Source organism: Schistocerca cancellata, chromosome 6, assembly GCF_023864275.1.
Source record: "Schistocerca cancellata isolate TAMUIC-IGC-003103 chromosome 6, iqSchCanc2.1, whole genome shotgun sequence".
NCBI classification, from domain to species: Eukaryota; Metazoa; Arthropoda; class Insecta; order Orthoptera; family Acrididae; genus Schistocerca; species Schistocerca cancellata.
This window is the reverse complement of record NC_064631.1, coordinates 283,323,507-283,345,227: the sequence shown is the minus strand read 5'-3', so window position 1 is coordinate 283,345,227 and position 21,721 is coordinate 283,323,507. Positions and strand designations below refer to the sequence as shown.

The window sequence follows — 21,721 nt, the reverse complement described above, 5'->3', positions numbered from 1 at the left end:
TGTATATGATTTAAGAAAACTATAGCCCAAGAAAAAAATGCTGGTTAATGGTTTCAGTGAGATGGACATTATTTTGCCATCAGAAAAGTGCTACTGTAGAGTTTTCAAAGTATTTCCTATGTTTGAGGTTCTTCAGTTGCTCATATGCCAGGGTAGTGGAATAATTGCAAGTTAGTTCTGCTGTAGTGATCTGGTTGTGCGGAATAAGGAAATAATCTGCATTAGAAATCAGCAAACTTGGTGTACTGAACTGAACTAGACCCCCATAAACAATAGGTTTTAGGCAGTTGGTTGCTTGTGCTGATTTTACAAGGAAAGTGCTCTGTGGTGAACTTCCAGATTTGAAGATAGTCAAAGTAGTAACTTCCACATGCTCAGTTTTACATATTAGGTTCTGTCTGTACAAAACACTGCATTCCATTGACTGTGTAGGTGGAGTGCGACATGCGAGTCTCCTTGTCCAGGGTGCAGGTGCATATTCTCTCTTACGCCACGAGGCTGGTGTACATCGCGTTCAGCGTATTCCGGCCACTGAGAAGGCAGGACGTATACACACAAGCACAGTAGCAGTTGCAGTAATGCCTCAGCCATCAGAGGTACGTTTGTTCATGTTGACAATTTAACTCCATCTCCTTGTATGCATTGCATGTTACAAAAGGATTGCTCACTAATAAATATCTTTGTCTAGTAGCTTTTGAATTCAGAATAAATTAGGAACAAAATAGAATTACTTCATGTACTTACATTTTATTTTTCAAAAGGTCAACTGAAGTTCTGAGCAGAGTGATATCATTTTATGTGTATGCTCAAGAAAAAAAGGGGGGGGGGGGAGGCTAGGGATCACATCTCTGAAATCTATTGTGCGGAGTAGTGGTGGTGGGGGGGGGGGCCTCCTTCAACAGTACACTCCATGACGGGCATTGATTTCCTCAACAATTTGTGGCTGTATGTTTCTATTTTGCTGATTTTTCTCCTCGTCATTTAATTTCCGTCTTGGCAAAGTCAACCAACACATTGCGTTGTGGGTTGGCAGGAGAGCCAACACCGGTATGAGAGGAAGCCGAAAGGCACGCATTTTAACTCACGCAGGCTGGCGTGAGGTCTGGAACAGGACAAGAAAATTAGACTTTAGCAAAAAACGTACGTAGCTGCTGGAATACTTAACTTTAATCCATAAATGGTGAACGTCGCTTTTGACGGTACATGTTTTACAGCATCAATAGTAACTGGTAATGCGCCTTGCTAGGTCGTTGCAAATGACGTAGCTGAAGGCTATGCTAACTATCGTCTCGGCAAATGAGAGTGTATTGTGTCAGTGAACCATCGCTAGCAAAGTCGGTTGTACCACTGGGGCGAGTGCTAGGAAGTGTCTCTAGACCTGCCGTGTGGCGGCGCTCGGTCTGCAATCACTGATATTGGCGACATGCGGGTCTGACGTATACTAACGGACTGCGGCCGATTTAAAGGCTACCACCTAGCAAGTGTGGTGTCTGGCAGTGACACCACATTCCTCCCCCGCAAATCGGCGCACGGTTGTGGCATAAGGCTTCCGCCCGCCGTGGGGAGGACCCCATGTTGACGTATGCGACGAGGTGGGGAGCCTAACAACAGGCGAGGCTGTGCCACCCGCACCCTGCCAATCGGACCGCTGGGAGCTAGGAAACGCCTGAAAACCTGCTCCAGGGTGCACGCCAACATGCGGTGTATGCGCCCGTAGAGAGACAGGAGGGGCCGAAGGGTCAACCTTCATCGGGCCGGGGCACCCGACGGGAGAAGACGACATATGGTGCGGAGCGGGCAAGAGTTCCATGTCGGAGGATAACTGGTCACGGGAAGCGATCGGCGGCGCATGACCCAGGGAGGTGCCCGGCGGTTGCAGCGATGCGTCCACTGCGGGCGTCGACGGTGGGAGAACAGGCGGCGGAGGCGCGTCGCCATGGGGCAAAATGGAAGGCAGCATCGGTAACACCTGGGGCTGAGGCGAGCCAGTAGATGGGTCCCCAGGGTGCTGACCGGACGGCACCGTCGCTGAAAGCAGACAGGGAGCGGCAGATCCCATGCGACGACAGAGGCGCAGCTAATTGAGATGCCGATGCACCTCACCAGAGGCCCCCAAAACCAGATACATAGTGCAGCCGAGGCAGCGTAGAATGCGCCCTTCGAGCCAACGCCGTGAACCTCGATAGTTGCGGTAGAAGACAACGTCACCTGAGGCAAAAGCAGGTGTCTGCCGCTGCACAGGAACCTGATGTGGTGGATGTAGCAAAGACATCAAGGTTCGATGAGGGCGACCGTGAAGCAACTCAGCCGGCGAACGACCATCTCGGGGCTGAGAGCGATACGAGGACAAAAAGAGCAATAACGCGTCCTCCCGAGAATGTGATGCTTTCAACTTCAACATCTGTGACTTGAAAGTCCTGACCAATCGTTCAGCGGCACCGTTTGACTGTGGTGAAAACGGCGCGGACGTCAGATGTTGAATACCATTGGCCGTGCAGAATGACTGAAATTCTGCGGACATGAATTGTGGGCCATTGTTGGAAACAATAGTCTGTGGAAGACCTTCAATGCAGAAGATAGCAGATAACACTTGGATGGTGGCAGATGACGTCGTGGAAGACATCCGGACAACAAAAGGAAAATTACTGAATGAATCTACCACATCCAACCATCGAGCATTCCAGAATGGACCAGCAAAATCGATGTGTAAGCGTTGCCAAGGGGAAGTGGCTTTTGGCCGTGCAAAGGATTTCCGCGGTGGTGCTGATTGTTGTTCGGCACACACCATGCAAGAAGAGCACATATTTGTAATCACGGCATCGATTCCGAACCAAGTACAGTGCTGACGAGCAAGTTGTTTTGTTCTCACTATACCCCAATGTCCTTGGTGGAGAAGCTGTAAGACAGAGGACTGTAACGAACGTGGGACCACGACCCTGGACTGATCATTATCAGAACGCAATAGCAAAACACCACGTCGTACAAAAAGTCTCTCCTTGTGAGCAAAAAATCGGCGAACCAACGGATCCCCGATCTGTGACTTTGACAAGGGCCATTGCGTAGCAACAAAACGCAGAATGGTAGCAAGGACAGGGTCGGCAGCTGTGGCTGTAGCTACACGACAAAAATCAATCGGAAATGATTCGACCACGTCATCAGTTTCCGAATCAATGAACATGTAAGCAAGTTCGGAGGAATCGTATGCTCTATCCTCAGCAACAGGCAAACGGGACAACACATTGGCATTTCCGTGCTTAGCAGTGGACCGATACAAGATATCGTAGTGGTACTGCGAGAGGAAAATAGACCAGCGAATGAATTTCTGCGCAGTACCTGGAGGTACAGGCTTGGTCGGATGAAAAAGCGATGTCAAAGGTTTGTGGTCTGTGATGATGGTAAAGTGACAACCATACAAGAAATCATGAAACTTTGTAACACCAAATACAAGAGCCAATGCTTCTTTCTCGATCTGTGAATAATTTCTTTGTGCAGATGAGAGCAATTTGGATGCAAAGGGTATAGGGCGATTGTGCGAACCATCTTTGTGCGCAAGCACAGCACCGATCCCAAAATATGATGCATCCACCATCAACAAAAGAGGCTTCCGGGGATCGAATGGCGTAAGGCAAGTATTGGAAAGCAACGCCGATTTCAACTGGCGAAAGGCGCGTTCGCATTCCGTCGTCCAGACGAACGGAACACCTTTACGGCGTAAGCGATAAAGTGGAGCTGAAATGGAAGAGGTGTGTGGGATATATTTATGATAATAGTTGATTATTCCCAGCCCACTCTGTAGCTGCTTCAAATTCTGCGGCGAAGGCAAGTCTTGTATGGCACGGAGGTGCTCTGGACTGTAATGTATGCCTTGGGCATTGAGTACATGTCCCAGATAGGGTAAGTCACGAGCAAAAAACACACATTTGTCCTTCCGCAACCAAAGACCATTTTGTCGCAAGACCTGAAATAATGTTCTGAGATTGGCTAAATGTTCTTCTTCCGTCTGTCCGGAGATCACAATATCGTCCAGATAGTTTGCTGCCGTAGGGACCGACGCACAAACAGTTTGTAGATATTGCTGAAACAATGCAGGGGCGGATGCACACCCGAATGGCAGTCGTTTGAATCGATACAAACCAAGATGCGTGTTAACCACCAAAACGCGCTGGGATTCTTCGTCCACCGGTATTTGCAAGTACGCATCAGCTAGGTCCAACTTCGAAAAATATTTACCCGGGCACAGTTTGTCAGAAAGATCTTCCAGGCGGGGTAAAGGAAAAGTTGCAGTCACTAGTTGTGGATTCACTGTTGCCTTGAAGTCCACACAAAGTCTCAATTTTCTGGAAGGTTTTGGTAAAATTACTAAGGGTGATGCCCAGAGAGAAGCCTGCACATGTTCAATTACACCTTGTGATTCCAAATCGCGTAACGTTTTTGCGACCTCATCACACAATACGTGGGGAACATTGCGCGCTCTGAAAAATTTCGGTTGTGCGTTTACTTTCAGTTCCAAATTTGCTTTATAGTTCTTAGCGCAACCAAGGCCCGGTGCAAAAATGTCTGCAAATTCTTCACATAGACGAGAAACACTGTCTGAAGGCACAGTCTGGTTCACTGATAGGACCTGATTTACTATAGACAAGTTAAACAACTGAAATAAATCGAAACCAAACAAGTTCACTGCAGCAGAAGAACGAAGGACGTAAAATGACACAAGTTTTGTTTGTCCCTTGTATGTTGCAAGAAGGCTGCACTGTCCTAACACAGGGATCACTTGACCTAAATAGGTACTTAACTTAACATTTGCGGCACGCAACGGAGGTGTGCCCAGCAGTTTGTAAGTGTCTTGATTGAGCAGTGAAACTGCAGCCCCGGTATCGAGCTGGAATGGTATCACTTTGCCATTAATGTCCAAGTCCACAAAAAGTTTATTGTCCTGCTGACGACAAGAGCGACTGTCTTGTGCAATGTGAACTGACACTGGTACAAAATCACTTGCAACTTGATTGGAGTTCCGGCGACGTCGACGCACACTATTTGTGGGACGAACACAGTCACTGTTAGAGTGAGAGGCACTGGGCGGAGTGGAATGAACTACATGAATTTCCATGGGCGAAGTGTCGCGAGCCTGAGTATCCTTGGTTCGATTCTGATTCTGGCGCGAAGCAAAGGGCCTGGAATGGTTTTGAGCTTCCGATCTCAGCTTTTCCTGCCAAACACTTTGAACATGTCCTTTTTTATTACAGTAAAAGCAATTAGCTTGGCGGGATGGGCAATTCTCACGCGAATGTCTAGTAGCACACCGCAGGCATGATTTTAGCACTGCATTTGCTTGCCGGCACGGGACACGTGGCTGAGAGCCAGGTGGCAGTGGCGCGGTCGGGCGCAAGGACAGTTTACTGTGCCGTGCAGCTCGCCCGGCAGGCCGGTTAACCTGACGTACTGGTGGCGAAGTTTCAAATATTACTGAGCAAAGTCAAGTGTGTCCTGCCGATCCAATATGTCCATCACTTGTTGAAGGGAGGGATTGACTAGTTTCAAAATCTGTTCCCTTATACGAACATCAGAAACATTCTGTGCAATTGCATCACGTACCATAGTATCTGAATAAAGGAGTCCACATTGACACTCAAAAGCACAATCCCTAGTAAGGCTTTGCAAGGTTGCAACCCACTCCCGATTAGTCTGACCTGCCGTACGTTTTGTACGAAAGAAGGTATACCGTTTGGCAACTACATTGACTGATTCTTTGAAATATGCATCTAATGCAGACAAAATTTCATCGTAGGACAGAGTTGCTACGTCGCGTCGGGGAAATAATTTGACTATCACACGGTACGTGTGCACCCCTACGGAGGACAATAAAAAAGGCTGCCGCTCGTTACCTTGAATTCTGTAGGCAGTGAGACGGAATCCAAATTGGCATGACCACTCCGTCCAGCTTTCCAGTGCAGCATAAAAAGGACAAAAAAGTGATGCAACGGCGTGTTGTGGCTGCGTTAGCGGTGGAGCGGCGGCTGCCACATCGTTTTGCGTTGCACGTTGACCCTGGACGAGCTGTCCAAGGGCATCCAGTAAGGCCTGCGTCTGCTGATTCTGTAAGCGATAAAATTCGGACAGTACATCTGGAGATGATGGCGAAGCCATTACACAAGGAAATCATGGCAGTATAGTTACGAACGCGGTGTTGCCTCGTCGCCAATGTTGTGGGTTGGCAGGAGAGCCAACACCAGTATGAGAGGAAGCCGAAAGGCATGCGTTTTAGCTCACGCAGGCTGGCGTGAGGTCTGGAACAGGACAAGGAAATTAGACTTCAGCAAAAAACGTACGTAGCTGCTGGAATACTTAACTTTAATCCATAAATGGTGAATGTCGCTCATGATGGTACATGTTTTACAGCATCAATAGTAACTGGTAATGGCGCCTTGCTAGGTCGTAGCAAATGACGTAGATGAAGGCTATGCTAACTATCGTCTTGACAAATGAGAGTGTATTGTGTCAGTGAACCATCGCTAGCAAAGTCGGTTGTACCACTGGGGCGAGTGCTAGGAAGTCTCTCTAGACCTGCTGTGTGGCGGCACTCGGTCTGCAATCACTGATATCGGCGACACGCGGGTCCGACGTATACTAACGGACCGTGGCCGATTTAAAGGCTACCACCTAGCAAGTGTGGTGTCTGGCAGTGACACCACACATTGCCCTGCCTCTTTTCCTTAGTCATTGTGTCCCTATGGCGGAACACAATCTTGCCTACAGTAATGTTTGGTAATCCTACCATCTACCAGATGTCTTAAACATCATATTCTCTGTTATTTGTTTAATTTAACATGTAAAGAAATTGAGTTTTTTTTTATCTGCCTTGTGCAAAACACTATTTATTCTTTTCTTTGCCCAGACTTGTTTTGAAAAGTGTGTGTAAGCTTTTGTGGGTCAAATTTATTTCTCTTATGTATTATGATCATTTATCTATTTTAGCTTAAAAATTAAAACATATGCATTTTGTTTGGTTTTTTTCAACTGTCTCCTGAATATTAAATCGCTAGTGAAACTACATGTTTACAGATAATTTTTTGTGCCCCCTTTGTTTGTTCCGACAGCATGTCATCTACAAAGTAGTCATGAAGAATTTTTTCTTTTTTAAAGTACTTTTTCATGGGTAGTGGTTGCGTATGTTGCTGTACTTACGTTTTCTGTCCTGTTGTGTATCTCTGGTGAATATCTCTTTCTACTGCTGTTGAGTACACTGTTTTAACACCATTTTTTATATAATGTCACTTTCACCTTTACTTCACATATATTTTCTGTAGAAGGTGATTTGAGTTGACAGGCTCATTGAGAGGTGCAATGTTGTTGTTGTTGCTGCTCACTTGTGTCATCAGTTGCCTTATGTTCAGTGTGGTACTGATTTTGACTGTTTAATGAGAACTAGTATGGTCTGCTGGCAGAGAATGTGTGTGTGTGCGTGTTCATGTGCGTGCGGGGGGGGAGGGGGGTGCCCAATGAGAGAGAGATGGGGGGGGGTTAGAGAAAACAGATGTTTTTGGATATTTAAGGGTGTTTGATTATTATATTCTATGTGGGAAATTTCAAGTGTCCAAACAGTGTTGTAGTTTCATTCAAGACTTACTTTTCATGTTTCACTGCTTTTTGTACATGATAGTTCTGCTCTGTTGTGAGTTTTTGATAGAGACTGTAGCTTTCTCTGAGGGTCTTAAGATCAATCTTAATGTTTTTTGGGTGATGGTTTTCTAGTATGAGATGATCTGCAAAAGTGGAGTCTGTACTGTCACTTTTTAAGGCTCTGAGGTCTTCAGAATATCTCGTTTTGAAATTTCTGCGTGTTTGGCCTATGTAGATAGTTCGGCATGAACTACAGGTCAACTTAGAATCCAGCTGCAGAGAATGTGTCTGTGGAAGTGTTCTTGATTTTTCTGTAGTGCGTTGTTTTGTTGGACACCCATTCTGTCGTCTTTGTTCCTTGGTGTGGTGAATTTCATGAGGTGATTCTGTTGTTGGTTTTTTTTTTCCTCACTAGTTTTTCTGTGTATAACTTGATTCCTTGTATGACATAACTGAAATGGTCTGATTTTTTATGAGATTAACTAATTCAAGGTTTGTTTTATAACGAAACATTGAGCTGCTGTTTTTTTTTAGCAGATATTTAAACCAATAATTATAATTTCTACTTTGCTTTCAGCTACTTGCACTTTTTGAAGTACTTTGTATTAATTTTGTGTGTTACTGTACTTATATTTTCCATCCTGTTGTGTATTTTTTCATGACTACTTTGCAGATGACATCCAAAATGACAAAAAAGGACACAAAAACTAATCTGTAAAAATGTATTTTTACATGCTATGTAATTTTCTGGTAAGCATTTAAAACAAAACAAACAAAATGCAAATCTTATAGTTTTTAGGTTTACAGTAGATAAACGATTATAAACTTTGTATTATGCTTTACAGAAATTAATTTGACCCACAGAAGATGACATGTAGGTGTCAAAACATGTCTGAGTGAATAAAAAGAAATAAATAGTGTTTTGCATAAGGCTGGTAAAAAAAAGAGAAATTTTAAATTGCAAACACAAAACCATGAGAAAATGTCAAGAGAAGCTTCTAATCTAAGCAAGATGATTCTATTAAAGCCATGCCAAGCATTTCCCACAAAGCTTTACAACAATTTCAAACATAGAACAGTATAGTTGCACAGAGCTATCCTCAAAATCATTTTTTTTAAATCTTTGTGAATAATAATGTAATTCCTGGTTTTGTAAAAGTCAATATAAACAGCAGGTCACCTGCAGCACAAGTAGCCAAAACAGAAGCAGAAATTTTTTGGTTAGAAGAATAAATTCATTTCCTGTGCGTTAAAACAGAAAACAGCAGCTCTGTGTTCATTTATATAAAACACACTTTGAATTGCCTAATCTCATAAAAGCATCAGTCCATTTCGATATCACACAAGGAATCAAGTCATATACAGAAACATTAATGGAAAGGAAGAAAGATACACAAAACAGAAAACAGAAACACCTCATAAAATCCAACACACCAATGAATAAAGAAGATAGATTGGATGCCCAACTCAAGTTCCATGACAGACTTGTCAATTTAACTTGTACGGAATGAACTAAGCAAGAAAGATAATTACTTGAAAATGGGCCCAAACACAGCATAAACACAAAAATGTCATACAAAATCATGAAAAAGCTGATCACAGAAACCGAATACACAATAAAACAAGAAGAAAAATTGGACAACCCAAAATTCAATGCCAAGTTGACAAGGGAAGTGGTAGCTGAAGTGGTAAAAGGAGAAGTAGGCCCACGTCAACTCAAAAACAAAAATAGCAGAACAAAACACATCAAGAAAACTAAACAAACAAAAACTGCAAGAACATAATACAGTCATCCTCAAGGCAGACAATCAGAATACCCTGATCCTTATGACTGAGGCAGAATACATAAAAAATAGTAGAATTTGTAGAAGAGAACAACATCATTAAGTTAATGAGTGATCCCACCATGAGATACCAAAGAAACATACAGGAACTTCTAAAAACTCTCAAAATTACCATCACAAGAGCTCGAGCCAATTAGGTGACACAAAAGAAACCCAAAGCACCCAACCTGAACAGCTTACCAAAATACATATGCATAACTGTCCAATTAGACCAGTAATTAACTTCAAAAATACACCATCTTACCACCGAGGTAGGCACACATGTACAGTACTACAGGAATTGTACACTTGCACAAACAATAAAAACATACAAAACAGCAACAAACTGAAAGAAAAGATAAAAGATGTAAATACACCATCGGCAGCAAATCTAATATCATTTGACATCACATCCGTGTACACAAATATGCTGGTAGGAGAAACAATCAGCATTGTTAAAGAACAACTGCAGCAACAAGGAAATACAAGAAGTGCACCCATAGATGAACTGAAGCCATCCTAAGGATTATAACAGAAGAGAGCTACTTTGCTTTTATCAAGGAGTTTTCTCTACATAAAGATCACCTACAAAGTGGACTCACTGGTCAGTGGTCTACTTGTTTCTGAACCTCATTGAAAACAAAATATTCAGCAAAATTATATATACAAAAAAATACAAGACTTTATATTGGTACCACTATGTGGATGACATCATTTGCTTGACAAATGAAACAGACACCCGGAAAAACAACTACACAATGATATAAACACAGTCCACCCAAACATTAAATTCATTGTTGAGACAAGCAGATGTGAAACTTAAATTTTAGACATCGCTATCTACAGAATCAACTACAAACATAATTTTAGAGTAATTAGAAAACCTGCAGCCACGAGTACAACCATCCACGACTGCACCAATTACACCCAGTCACTGTCAGGTTTCAGACACACTTTACACAGGCTCAACAGAGCTCCATGGGATGAACTTGACCACACACAGGAACTAAACACAATGCACCAGATAACCAGAGAGAATGGGCACAACACGCAAATAATAAGTAAAATGAACAACAAAATAAAAAAGGAAACTAAAAAACGAATGAACCGTGAACAAATCACCAGCCACAGCAGAGAACCAGAAACACAAACACTTGCGAAAGATGAGGAACCAGGAACACCTTGTAAAGAACACAGCATGGCACATACTAGCATACAGAAACAAAAATACCCGTTAGATGAAGAACATCCTGAAGGAACGAGATTATAAATATCATTCCACACAAACAACACAGTACAGGAAAATCTAAAGTCTAAGAACAATTCCAAAGACAAGTTCTCCAAAGCTGGAATCTATAAGCTAACCTGTAGCTCATGCCAATCTGTCTACATAGGCCAAACACACAGAAATTTCAAAACACAATCCACTTTTGCAGATCACCTTATACAAGGAAACCCCTGCCCACACAACATTGAGACTGACCTTAGGATCCTCAGGGACAGCAGTAGTCTCTATCAAAAACTCACAACAGAGGAGGAAAAAAATAATGATACAAGGAAAGTAAGTCTTGAATGAAACTACAACACTGTGTAACAAAACAATGTTTTGAAGACTTGATGAACTGTTCAAAGACGCTTCCCAAATAAAACATAATAATCAAACACCCTCAAATATATAAAAAATCTGCTTTCTCTACCCTCGTTCCAGTGCTCTCTCTCTCTTTATCTATCTATTTATCTATCTAACTCTGTCACACACACACACACACACACACACACACACACACACACACACACACACACAAAACCCCCTGCCCCTCCCCCCGCTGCAGAGCCACCACAAGTTTTCATGAAAAATTCAAAATAAGTGCTATACTAAACATGTGGTGAACAGTGAACAAGTGAGCAGTTGCAACAACACAACACCGTCAATGAGCATGGAGGCAGAAATGTCTGCTCAAATCGCCTTATGTGGAAAATACGTATGAAGTAAAGGTGAGAGTGTTATTGTATAGAAAAAGGTACGACAACAGTGTACTCAATAGCAGTAGAAAGTCCACCAGAAGTACACAACAGGATGGAGAATGTAAGAACATTAACATACGTAACCACTGCCCACAAAAAATACTCCAAAAATCCACAAAAACTTTCTTCATGACTACTTTGTAAGTGACATGCTGTCAGAATGAAGAAAACAGGCACAAAAAACTGATCTGTTAACATGCATTTTCACTAGCAATGTAAATAAAATGCAAACGTTATAATTTTTAGCCCCAAAATAGATAAATGATTATAAACTTTGTGTAACACTTTACAGTAATAAATTTGACCCTCAAAAGATGATACACAGGTGTCAGAACATGTCTGGGTTAAAGTGAAAATCCACTCTCGAGTGTTTCTCAATAGGACCTTCCAGTGTATTTAAAAAAAAAAAAAAAAGAGAAAGAGAGTTAATTTTTGTTGCAATGTTGCACTAAATCTGTAGCTAGATTTTTACTCACAATGTGGTGTTAGTCTCTTTCCCGCGGAAATACAGTTTTTTCTTAGAGAGAGAGAGAGAGAGAGAGAGAGAGAGAGACCACAATAGTCTTATTTTACAAGGCTTACAGTGTCGTCATGCATCTTTTGGTTGAAATATTTTGTAAATAAACTTTGTACTTTAGTTTTAATAGTTTGATGAAGTGATAGAAGTGTAAAAAATACCAACAGCATCTTGGGTCAACTAACATTCAAGAGAAAACGTGTGAACTCCAAGTATTTAGTACCAGTTTGAAACTCATACTCTGACTTAACTGGAACATCAGAATGTGCATAACTCCTGTTGAAACAATCTGAAGTTCCTGACAGCCCACAATCCACCTTAAAACTTTACCATTACTATACTCCATTCATTGTAAGAGTAATATAACAATTACACTATGTAGTCTTCTGCATTTGCTGGAACCTCATTGGATTTCACGTGGACTGGAAGCCAAGCCATCTCGGGTGCAGTCAAGTATGATAATGAGGTTAAGTTTTATGTTGTGCGTTACACGAACATTGACTTAGCAATGATACGGAATGACAGCTTTACTGTTGCATTTAATTGGACTGCACTGGCCAGGCAAGGGATCCAACTAACAATAGTGATGTGAAAAATTGCAGTTAAGACGTAAAAAGAAATGAGCAGAGAAAAAAATGTAGCTTTGAATGTCATTTAATTTTTAAACATAAGGAAGTAATATATGGCAAAACCGAGTCAATATGCTTCTTCGGTGATGGGGTGGAAAACATAACGTGCTCTCCATCTTAGCTAACTCTGTGTTGTAATTAAAAACAAGTGTGTTCAAAATCGCTGACTTAACAAGATTAATTTTCCTGCATTCCATATCGTACTCCAAGGAATACACTAAATTTAATTACTGCTATATTGATAATGAGGCAATCATCAACAGAATCCCAAGCCACCAAAAAATCTATATTTCCTCCTCCTCTTTTATGAAGTGCTGTTCTGGATTTCTGCATCATTCGGCAGTGACGTGTCACAAAGCTTTGTGCATTAGTTCCAGTGGCAGTTTAAATGTCTTATTATTTCTTGCGACAAACCCCTTAACTTAGCTCCAGATCAGCTCTGTTGATTACAGATTGCAATATTATGGTGGCAACTGTAAAAATGCAGCATTTGTACAGTGTGCTCGATGCCATGAAAATTGTTGTTTTCCATTTTCTATGACGCTTATCGCTCTGGCTCATGAGAGAGCACATCTGTCCTACAAAACAAAGGATATACAAATAAAGAGTATTTGGTTTTTCATTTTTCTCCAAAAAAATTGTGTAATGTTTTCTTAATTTCCACAATCTCCTACAAAATATCAGTAATTAAGAATGTATATTTGCAATAAAAACCAGAATTTTGCATGTGATATGTAATTAGAAACTATAAGTCATGCGTTTTTCATGAAACATTATGGTTAACTATGAATTAATTAACATATATTTAATGAATTTCATATTTAAATGATTTAGGTATTCAAAATGAACGAAAAAAAGAGTTATAGACTACTATGAGTTTCAAACCGCCGTCTGCCAGCATGCGCGACTATCATTCTACGATGCTGTTGTTTACGCCACATGTATAACTAAATTACCCTACTGTATATTTATTACATAGTGTTTCTCTAAAAATATCAAAACTCATTTTTCTCTGTAATCTTATGAGAAACATTAAGAACAACTTGTTCTCACCATTAATAGTATTCTGTACTGCAGGAAGGAGTGTCATCGATTTTCACAGTACCTATGAACTGCAAGACAATCAGAGTATAAGTAGGGTTTACAAAGACTGTCACTGTACACGATTTTTGAAATAAAAATTACATAGCTAAAGTATGATTAAGAAAAACATTGATGGCTGTTAAAACATCAGAATTCCTTAAAGATTCTTTTACAGTGACATGATAATAAGATATATAATACGTAAGTTGGACCTACTTCCAAGACAGGAACAACACTAGTGTACAAGAGGTACACTGGCTGCTGACCAGTCATTGTGTTTGTGTTTGCTTATACCGGTTTATTATTATGATGAAAGCAAGTAGAATGAGGGAGAATGACTGTGTGCCTCCATTTGAGCCCTGATTTCTTGTACCTTATCTTCTTGGCCTGAATGTGCAGTGCATACTGGAGGCAACAAAATCGTACGGAAGTCAGTATCAGATGCTGGTTCTCTAAATTTTCCCAATAGTTTTCCTCAAAAAGAATGTTGTCTTCCCTCCAGGGATTCCCATTTGAGTCCCCAGTGCATATCTGTAACACTTGCATGTTGTTCGAACATACCAGTAACAAATCTAGCAGCCTGCCTCAGAATTGCTTTGATGTCTTCCTTTTGCCCAATCTGTTACAAATATCAAACACTCGAGCAGTGCTCAAGAACTAGTCATGCTAGCTTCGTACATGTGGTCTCTTTTACAGATGAATTGCACTTTCCTAGAATTCCCCCAGTAAACCAAAGTCAACCATTTGCCTTTCCTATCACGATCCTCACATGCTTGTTCCATTTCATATTGCTTTGCAATGCTATGCCCAGATATTTAAATGACATGACTGTGTCAAGCAGGACACTACTAATGCTGTTATGAACATTATGGGTTTGTTTTTCCTTCTCATCCCCATTTACTTACATTTTTCTACATTTAGAGCAACACCACAGCATCATCAGCAAACAGCCACAGATTGCTGCCCTCCCTGCTGCCAAATCATTTATGTACATACAAAATAATAGTGGTCCCATCACATTTCCCTGAGGCTCTCCTGATGAACACTCGCCATCGAGGACTCATACTGGGTTCTCTGAGCCACTCACATACCTGTGAACTTATTCCATATGCTTGTACCTTCTTTAACAGCCTACAATGGGACACCATGAAAACCCTTTCCAGAAATATAGAACTATATAATCTTGCCTATTGTCCTTCATCCATAGTTTGCAGTATATCATGAGAGAAAAGGACAAGCTGAGTTTTGCACAAGCAATCTTTTCTAAAGCCATGCTGATTCATAGATGTAAGCTGCTCTGTCTCAAGAAATACTTTATATTCGAATTGGGAATATGTTCAAGGTTTCTGCAGCAGACTGATGTTAAGGATATTGGTCTGTAATTTTGCAGGTCTATCCTTTTGCTCTTATACATAGGAGCCACGCTTTTTTCCAGTCACTTGGGTCTTCGTGCTGGGTGAGAGATTCATGATAAATGCAGGCTAAGTAAGTGGATGCAAAAGGAGAGTCGGTCAGTTGGATGAGTATAAGCAACAGCAAGCAGAGTTCCTCATTGTGGCCTAGGTGGGCCATTTGGGACTGGCTGACCCCTGGGGGTCAGTTGGATGTGGCACGGAAGGGTACGAGGTCAGTACACTGCCTGTTCAGTCGTGATTGGCTTTTTTTTTACCTCAGAGCCTATACTTCCCAGTTGATTAGGTCCTCAGTTGGCCTCACAAGGTTGAGTGCACCAAGTCTCCCTGCCAAGGAAAAATCCCTGGAAATCGAATGCAGGTTCTCGCATAGCATCCAGACATGCTGAGCACTGAGCTACAGAGGCAGAATGTGGGGTGAATGAAATTTGAAAAAGACTTGTTCTCAAAGACTATATTTAAAGAAACTTCAGTGCACTGTTTATTTCCATTCTACAGATTTATCTGGGAAAGAAAGGACAAGTAAGACCTCTGCAGTCTCGAGTAAATGTGTATCAAGTTTTACTTTATCGGCCCAGGAGACCAGTGAGTGCACAGAAAAAACATGAAATCAGTCGTGCCATAAGGGCCACCAATGCCTGACATGTACTTCAGATACATTCCAGTATAATTAAACACAATCTCCATTGATTTATTTTTGCAGAATTAGTACATGAATGACTTTTTATGATTAAATGAAACAATGAAAACTCCACATTGGAATAAAAACAATTGAAAATGATAGATTGCTACTCACCGTAGAGATTGAGTTGCAGATGGCCAAAATTTAGAGACTGTTACATGCTGAGCCAATGGCCAAAGCCTTTTTCTGAAAAGAAAGGAAAAAACACATAAGCAGGCACAGCACACATGTACATATAGATGACTACTATCTCCGGCCACAGCATACAGGAACTAGAAGGCAACTGCACAAGCTGTGGTGGGGGTGGGGGTGGGGGAAGGAGTGCAAATGGAGAGGAGCAGAGAGGGAAAAAGACTGGTGGGTGCTTTGGCAGAGAGCAGTCTGGAATGCGAGTGAGTGGACACGAAATAGGAAGAGGTAATAAGACAGGGGGTGGAAACTGTTGGATGGAGGGTGTGGGCATGTTATGTTCAGCTGTATGTTGTGCCACAGAGCGGTCCATTTTGCTCTTGGTCACAATCTGGTGTTGGCCATTCATCCTGGTGGATAGCTGGGTGGTAGTCATACATGATTGTGGCAAAGCTGGTGTATCACGTGGCTGCTTTCACAGCCTCTGATGGGGTAGGATAAGCCTGTGACAGGACTGGATAGGCAGTGAAGGGCAGGTTGACCAGCCAGGTCTTTCACTTGTGTCTTCCACAGGGAAATAATACCTGTGGCAAGGGGCTGGGATCGGGAGTGACTGGTGATGGACTAGGATGTTGTGAAGGTTAGGTGTTGATGGAACACCACTTTAGGGGGAATAGGATGTCCCTAATTTCAGGATGTGATGATACATAGTAAAAGCCATGACAAAGGATGTGATTCTGCTGTTACGGTCCAGGGCGGTATTGGGTTCAGAGGGGGTACCCCTTTCTAGCAGGTTGTCAGGGGTAGTGGAGGGAGTAGGTGGTGTGGGATTGTGGCACAGGAAACCTGTTTGCAGATTAGGTCTGCATGATAGTGCCTGCCTGTGCAGGCCTTTGTGAGACCTTCAGCATACTGGGCAGGGCAGTTTTTGTCACCGCAGATGTGCTGTCTCCTGGTTGCGCGGCTATATGGGAGGGATTTTGAGATGTGGAAGAGATGGCACCTGTTGAAACACAGGTGCTGTTGGTGTTTGGAGGGTTTAATGTGGACAGTGTTCTGGGTGGAGCCATCAGAGAGAAGGAAGAAACGTCCTGGGGGGTGGTATGCTGGATTGAGAAGACCAGGTGAAGTGGATGGTAAAGAAGGTGTTGAGGTAGTGAATGAATGAGGATAGGGTGTGTGGGCCCTGAGTACAGATCATGAAAATATCAATATACTTGTATCATGCCTGGGGTTTGGTGCTTTGGGGGCTAGAAAGGTTTGCTCTAGATGCCCATAAACAAGTTGGCATAGGAGAGTGCCATGTGTGTGACTATGGTGTGACGCGTATTTATTGTAGAAGTGAGGAGGGAAATGGATTCAGGGGAGAGGTTCTGGGAAGGGCCCAAGGCTGCAACTCTTTATTCACTGTAATTGTAAAAAATAGAAAATCAGGGCTCAAAATTTTTACTTTAATACTTGGTGAACACTTATTGAATTCATAGTAAATTATTTTATTTCAAAAATGATACAAAGTCATTGAAATGCATAAAATGTTCAGAGGACTTGTAGATCTTCATGGGATCAGACAGGTGAAGTATATTAAGGAATGGGAAGTCCCAAAAGAATAATACTGCTAGAATTATTCCTTCTGGGAGAACTTAAAACAGTTTTTTTTTTCATTTACATACAAAAAAATATTGCCCTCTGAACATTTTGAATGGGGTCTGGATTCCAACTTTGTAGATGAGAAAAGTTCACATGTGCATCTTGAGTAGACAAATGTTCGCCAGTAAGATCCTGTATTCTGAAAACTTACATCTTTTGCTACCAAAAATGCTGTCTTTCTTCTCCTAGGGGCTGAAAGAGGAGAATTTTGATTCTTTTTGTGTCTTCCCCATTTTTTGAACATTTGCTTTCCAAGTGTGAGTAGACCAGATGTAGTTTTATATTTGAAATCAATCAATGAAAGTGCCGCTTTTACATCACAGTACAAAATATAGAAAAACCAAAGATCATTTCCACCATTGTGTAAAAGAGTCTGCGTCAATATTTTTTTGACTTTCTGTATGTTTCATAAGGAGACCTCAGCATGCCCGATTCATCTCTGCTACCCATGTGTTCATTATAATTTTGTACAACTGTCATTGCCCCCCATCTTTCTGGGTTCTGAAAACACTGCATACTTTATTTCCATGACAATTTGAAAGAAAATGGACTGCATGATTGTCAGTCCATATTCTTAGACATACTAGCACATGCTTGAAGAAATATACTTTGAGCATTTTCTTTATTGTGTACCTGTTCCTTATTAGCACTTAGTTCAGGTTCTGTAATATTTTGTGAAGTACTGGCATATAACTGAAGAGGTTCTACATTATTATTTTGTGGAGTACTTCACGTCATTTCATATTGACTGTCATCAGTATATCAGATGGCGCATCAAAATCATCTGGAAAATTTTCTAGATGAATATGAATTTCTTCATCTGTAATAGGTAGTCATAGCCTGAAACAAAAGATTACTAAGTTCACTAATGTTTTTTCAAAATGAAATGCTATATTGTCCTCAGCTATGAATTGCTTTTATTTACAAAAGTTCTTGAAAATGGAAAAAGCGGTAACATCAGAGCAAAGCAAGCAAAAGTCAGTGTAACCTCAACATATGAAGACACTGCCCTGGATCTGCTAATCATATTTAACATTGGAATTGAATATTACAAGCATAGTGTTTTGACATTTTATCAGAATTAACATTAGTATGCATAAAAGAAAGTTAATAGAAACTGTCACTCACTGCAGTTCACATATAAACCTTGCTTTTATTTATGTAACCTTGCAGCGTTGTTTCATACACCAAGCAGCCATTTGCAACACAGCTGTTCACGTTTCAGACTGGTATGGGATTCAGAATTATGTACAGACTGTAACAAATTCCAGCGTAGGATGCACAAAGTGTATGGACAGGGACTTTTGAATCTGTGCTGGCCTAGTGGGCTTTTGAGTTACATAATTCCACACAGAATCTCTTGGGGCTCCTCTGTCCTGCCAGAAAATTATGGGTTAAGCAGGGATTGGCAGTTATGTTGGACTTCTTGGATGGGATCACTCTGGCAGAGTTTATTGGTGGAAGAGTCAGACAATTGGCAGCAGCATTCCGCCAAGTAGTCACTGTGATTTATAATGAAAGTGATGAAACCTATGTGTGCTGGTATATGGTTAGGTGATGCTCTGCTTTCAGGCTGTGTATGGCTCTCCTTCTTTCTGCTGAAAGGTTGGTGTTCTTAGGAAGAGAATTGGGGAAGAAAAGTGAGGCCAAGGTGGTGATGTTGTTGTTGTGCTCTTCAGTTCAAAGACTGGTTTGATGCAGCTCTCCATGCTACTCTATCCTGTGCAAGCTTCTTCATCACTGAATAACTAAGGCAATTTACATGCTTTTGAGGCTGCTTAATGTATTCATCTCTTGGTGTCTCCTATACGATTTTTACTCTCCACGCTTCCATCAAGTACTAAATTGGTGATCCCTTGATGCCTCACAGTGTGTCCTACCAACCGATCCCTTCTAATAGTCAAGTTGTGCCACAAATTCCTTTTCTCCCCAATTCTGTTCAGTACTTCCTCGTTAGTTACGTGATCTACCCAACTAATCGTCAGCATTCTTCCGTACTCCGCAATTCAAAATCTTTTATTGTCTTCTTGTCTAAATTGTTTATCGTCCATGTTTTATGTCTATACATGGCTACACTCCATACAAATACTTTCAGAAAATGCTTCCTGACACTTAATTCTGTTCTCGATGTTAACAAATTACTCTTCTTCAGAAACACTTTCCTTGCCATTGCCAGTCTACATTTTATATCCTCTCTACTTTGGCCATCATCAGCTATTTTGCTCCCCAAATAGCAAAACTCATCTACCATTTGAAGTGTCTCATTTCCTAATTTAATTCCTTCAGCATCACGTGATTTAATTTGACTACATTCTATTATCCTCATTTTGCTTTTGTTGATGTTCATCTTATATACTCCTTTCAAGACACTGTCCACTCCGTTCAACTGCTCTTCCAGGATCTTTGCTGTGTCTGACAGAATTGCAATGTCATCAGAAAACCTCAAAGTTTTTGTTTTTTCTCCAAGGATTTTAATTCCTACTCCAAATTTTTCTTTTGTTTCCTTTACTGCTTCCTCAATATATAGATTGAATAACATCAGGGCTAAGCTACAACACTGTCTCACTCCCTTCTCAACCACTGCTTCCCTGTCGTACCCCTTGACCCTTATAACTGTCATCTGGTTTCTGTGCAAGCTGTAAATAGCCTTTCGCTCCATGTATTTGACCCCTGCCACAGTCAGAATTTGAAAGAAAGAATTTCAGTTGATGTTGTCAAAAGCTGTTTATAAGTCTACAAATGCTATAAATGTAGGTTTGCCTTTCCTTAACCCAGCTTCTAAGATAAGTCATAGGGTCAGTATTGGCTCACGTGTTCCAAAATTTCTACAGAATCCAAACTGATCTTCCCCGAGGTCAGCTTCTACCAGTTTTTCCATTCGTCTGTAAAGAATTCATGTTAGTATTTTGCAGCTGTGGCTTACTAAACTGAAAGTTTGGTAATTTTCACACTTGTCAACACTTGTTTTCTTTGGAATTGAAATTATTATATTCTTCTTGAAGTCTGAAGGTATTTCGCTGTCTCGTACATCTTGCCCACCAGATGGAAGAGTTTTGTCATGGCTGGCTCTCCCACGGCTATCACAGTTCTAACGGAATGTTATCCACTCCCGGGGCTTGTTTCTACTTGGGTCTTTTAGTGCTCTGTCAAATTCTTCACACAGTATCATATCTCCCATCTCATCTTCATATATGTCCTCTTCCATTTCCATAATATTGCTCTCAAGTACATCGTCTATATACTCCTTCCACCTTTCAGCTTTCCCTTCTTTGCTTAGAACTTTTTTACCATCGGAGCTCTTGAGATTCGTCCAGATGGTTCTCTTTTCTCCAAACGTCTCTAATTTTCCTGTAGGCAGTATCTATCTTACCCCCTAGTGATCTATGCCTCCATATCCTTACATTTGTTTTCTAGCCATCCCTGCTTAGCCATTTTGCACCTCTTGCCGATCTCATTTTTGAGATGTTTGTATTCGTTTTCACCTGCTTCATTTACTGCATTTACACATTTTCTCCTTTCATCAATTCAATTCAGTATCTCTTGTCTTACCAAAGGATTTTTACTAGCCCTCGTCTTTTTGCCTTCTTGATCTTCTGCTGCCTTCACTATTTTATCTCTCAAATCTAGCCATTCTTCTTCTACTGTATTCCTTTCCCCTGTTATTGTCATCAATTGTTCCATAATGCTCCCTCTGAAACTCTCTACAACCTCTAGTTCTTTCAATCCGTCCAGGTCCCATTTCCTTAAATTCCTACCTTTCTGCAGTTTCTTCAGCTATAACATACAGTTTATAACTAATAAATTGTGGTCAGAGTCCACATCCGCCCCTGGAAATGTTTTACAGTTTAAAACCTGGTTCGTAAATCTCTGTCTTGCCACTATGTAATCTATCAGAAACCTACCAATGTTTCCAGGCCTCTTCTACATATACAACCTTCTTTCATGAATCTTAAATTGCTAAAAAAAAGAAAAAAGAAAAAAATGCAACAACAGTGGAGGGTACCAAGTATCGTGCCCCAGTTGTCCTGCCTATTATGTAAGGAAAACAGGCAGGAACCTTAAAACTCGTTTTCAAGACCATGTAAATGCTTTCAGGCTCAGCCACTACGAAAAATCAGTCATTGCACAACATATGTTGGAAACAAAACATGTCATCA

At 41.3% G+C, this 21,721-nt stretch overlaps 1 protein-coding gene across 1 annotated transcript in view; it reads left to right on the top strand.

Annotated features, from left to right (window-relative positions):
* The window catches only part of LOC126190839 (peptide chain release factor 1-like, mitochondrial), a 73,588-nt gene that overhangs the window by 24,583 nt on the left and 27,284 nt on the right, over window positions 1–21,721 (top strand). Inside the window, exon 4 of the mRNA XM_049931418.1 lies at window positions 433–596. Coding sequence (XP_049787375.1) covers window positions 433–596 — 164 coding nt within the window. The remainder of the gene's footprint in view (window positions 1–432; window positions 597–21,721) is intronic.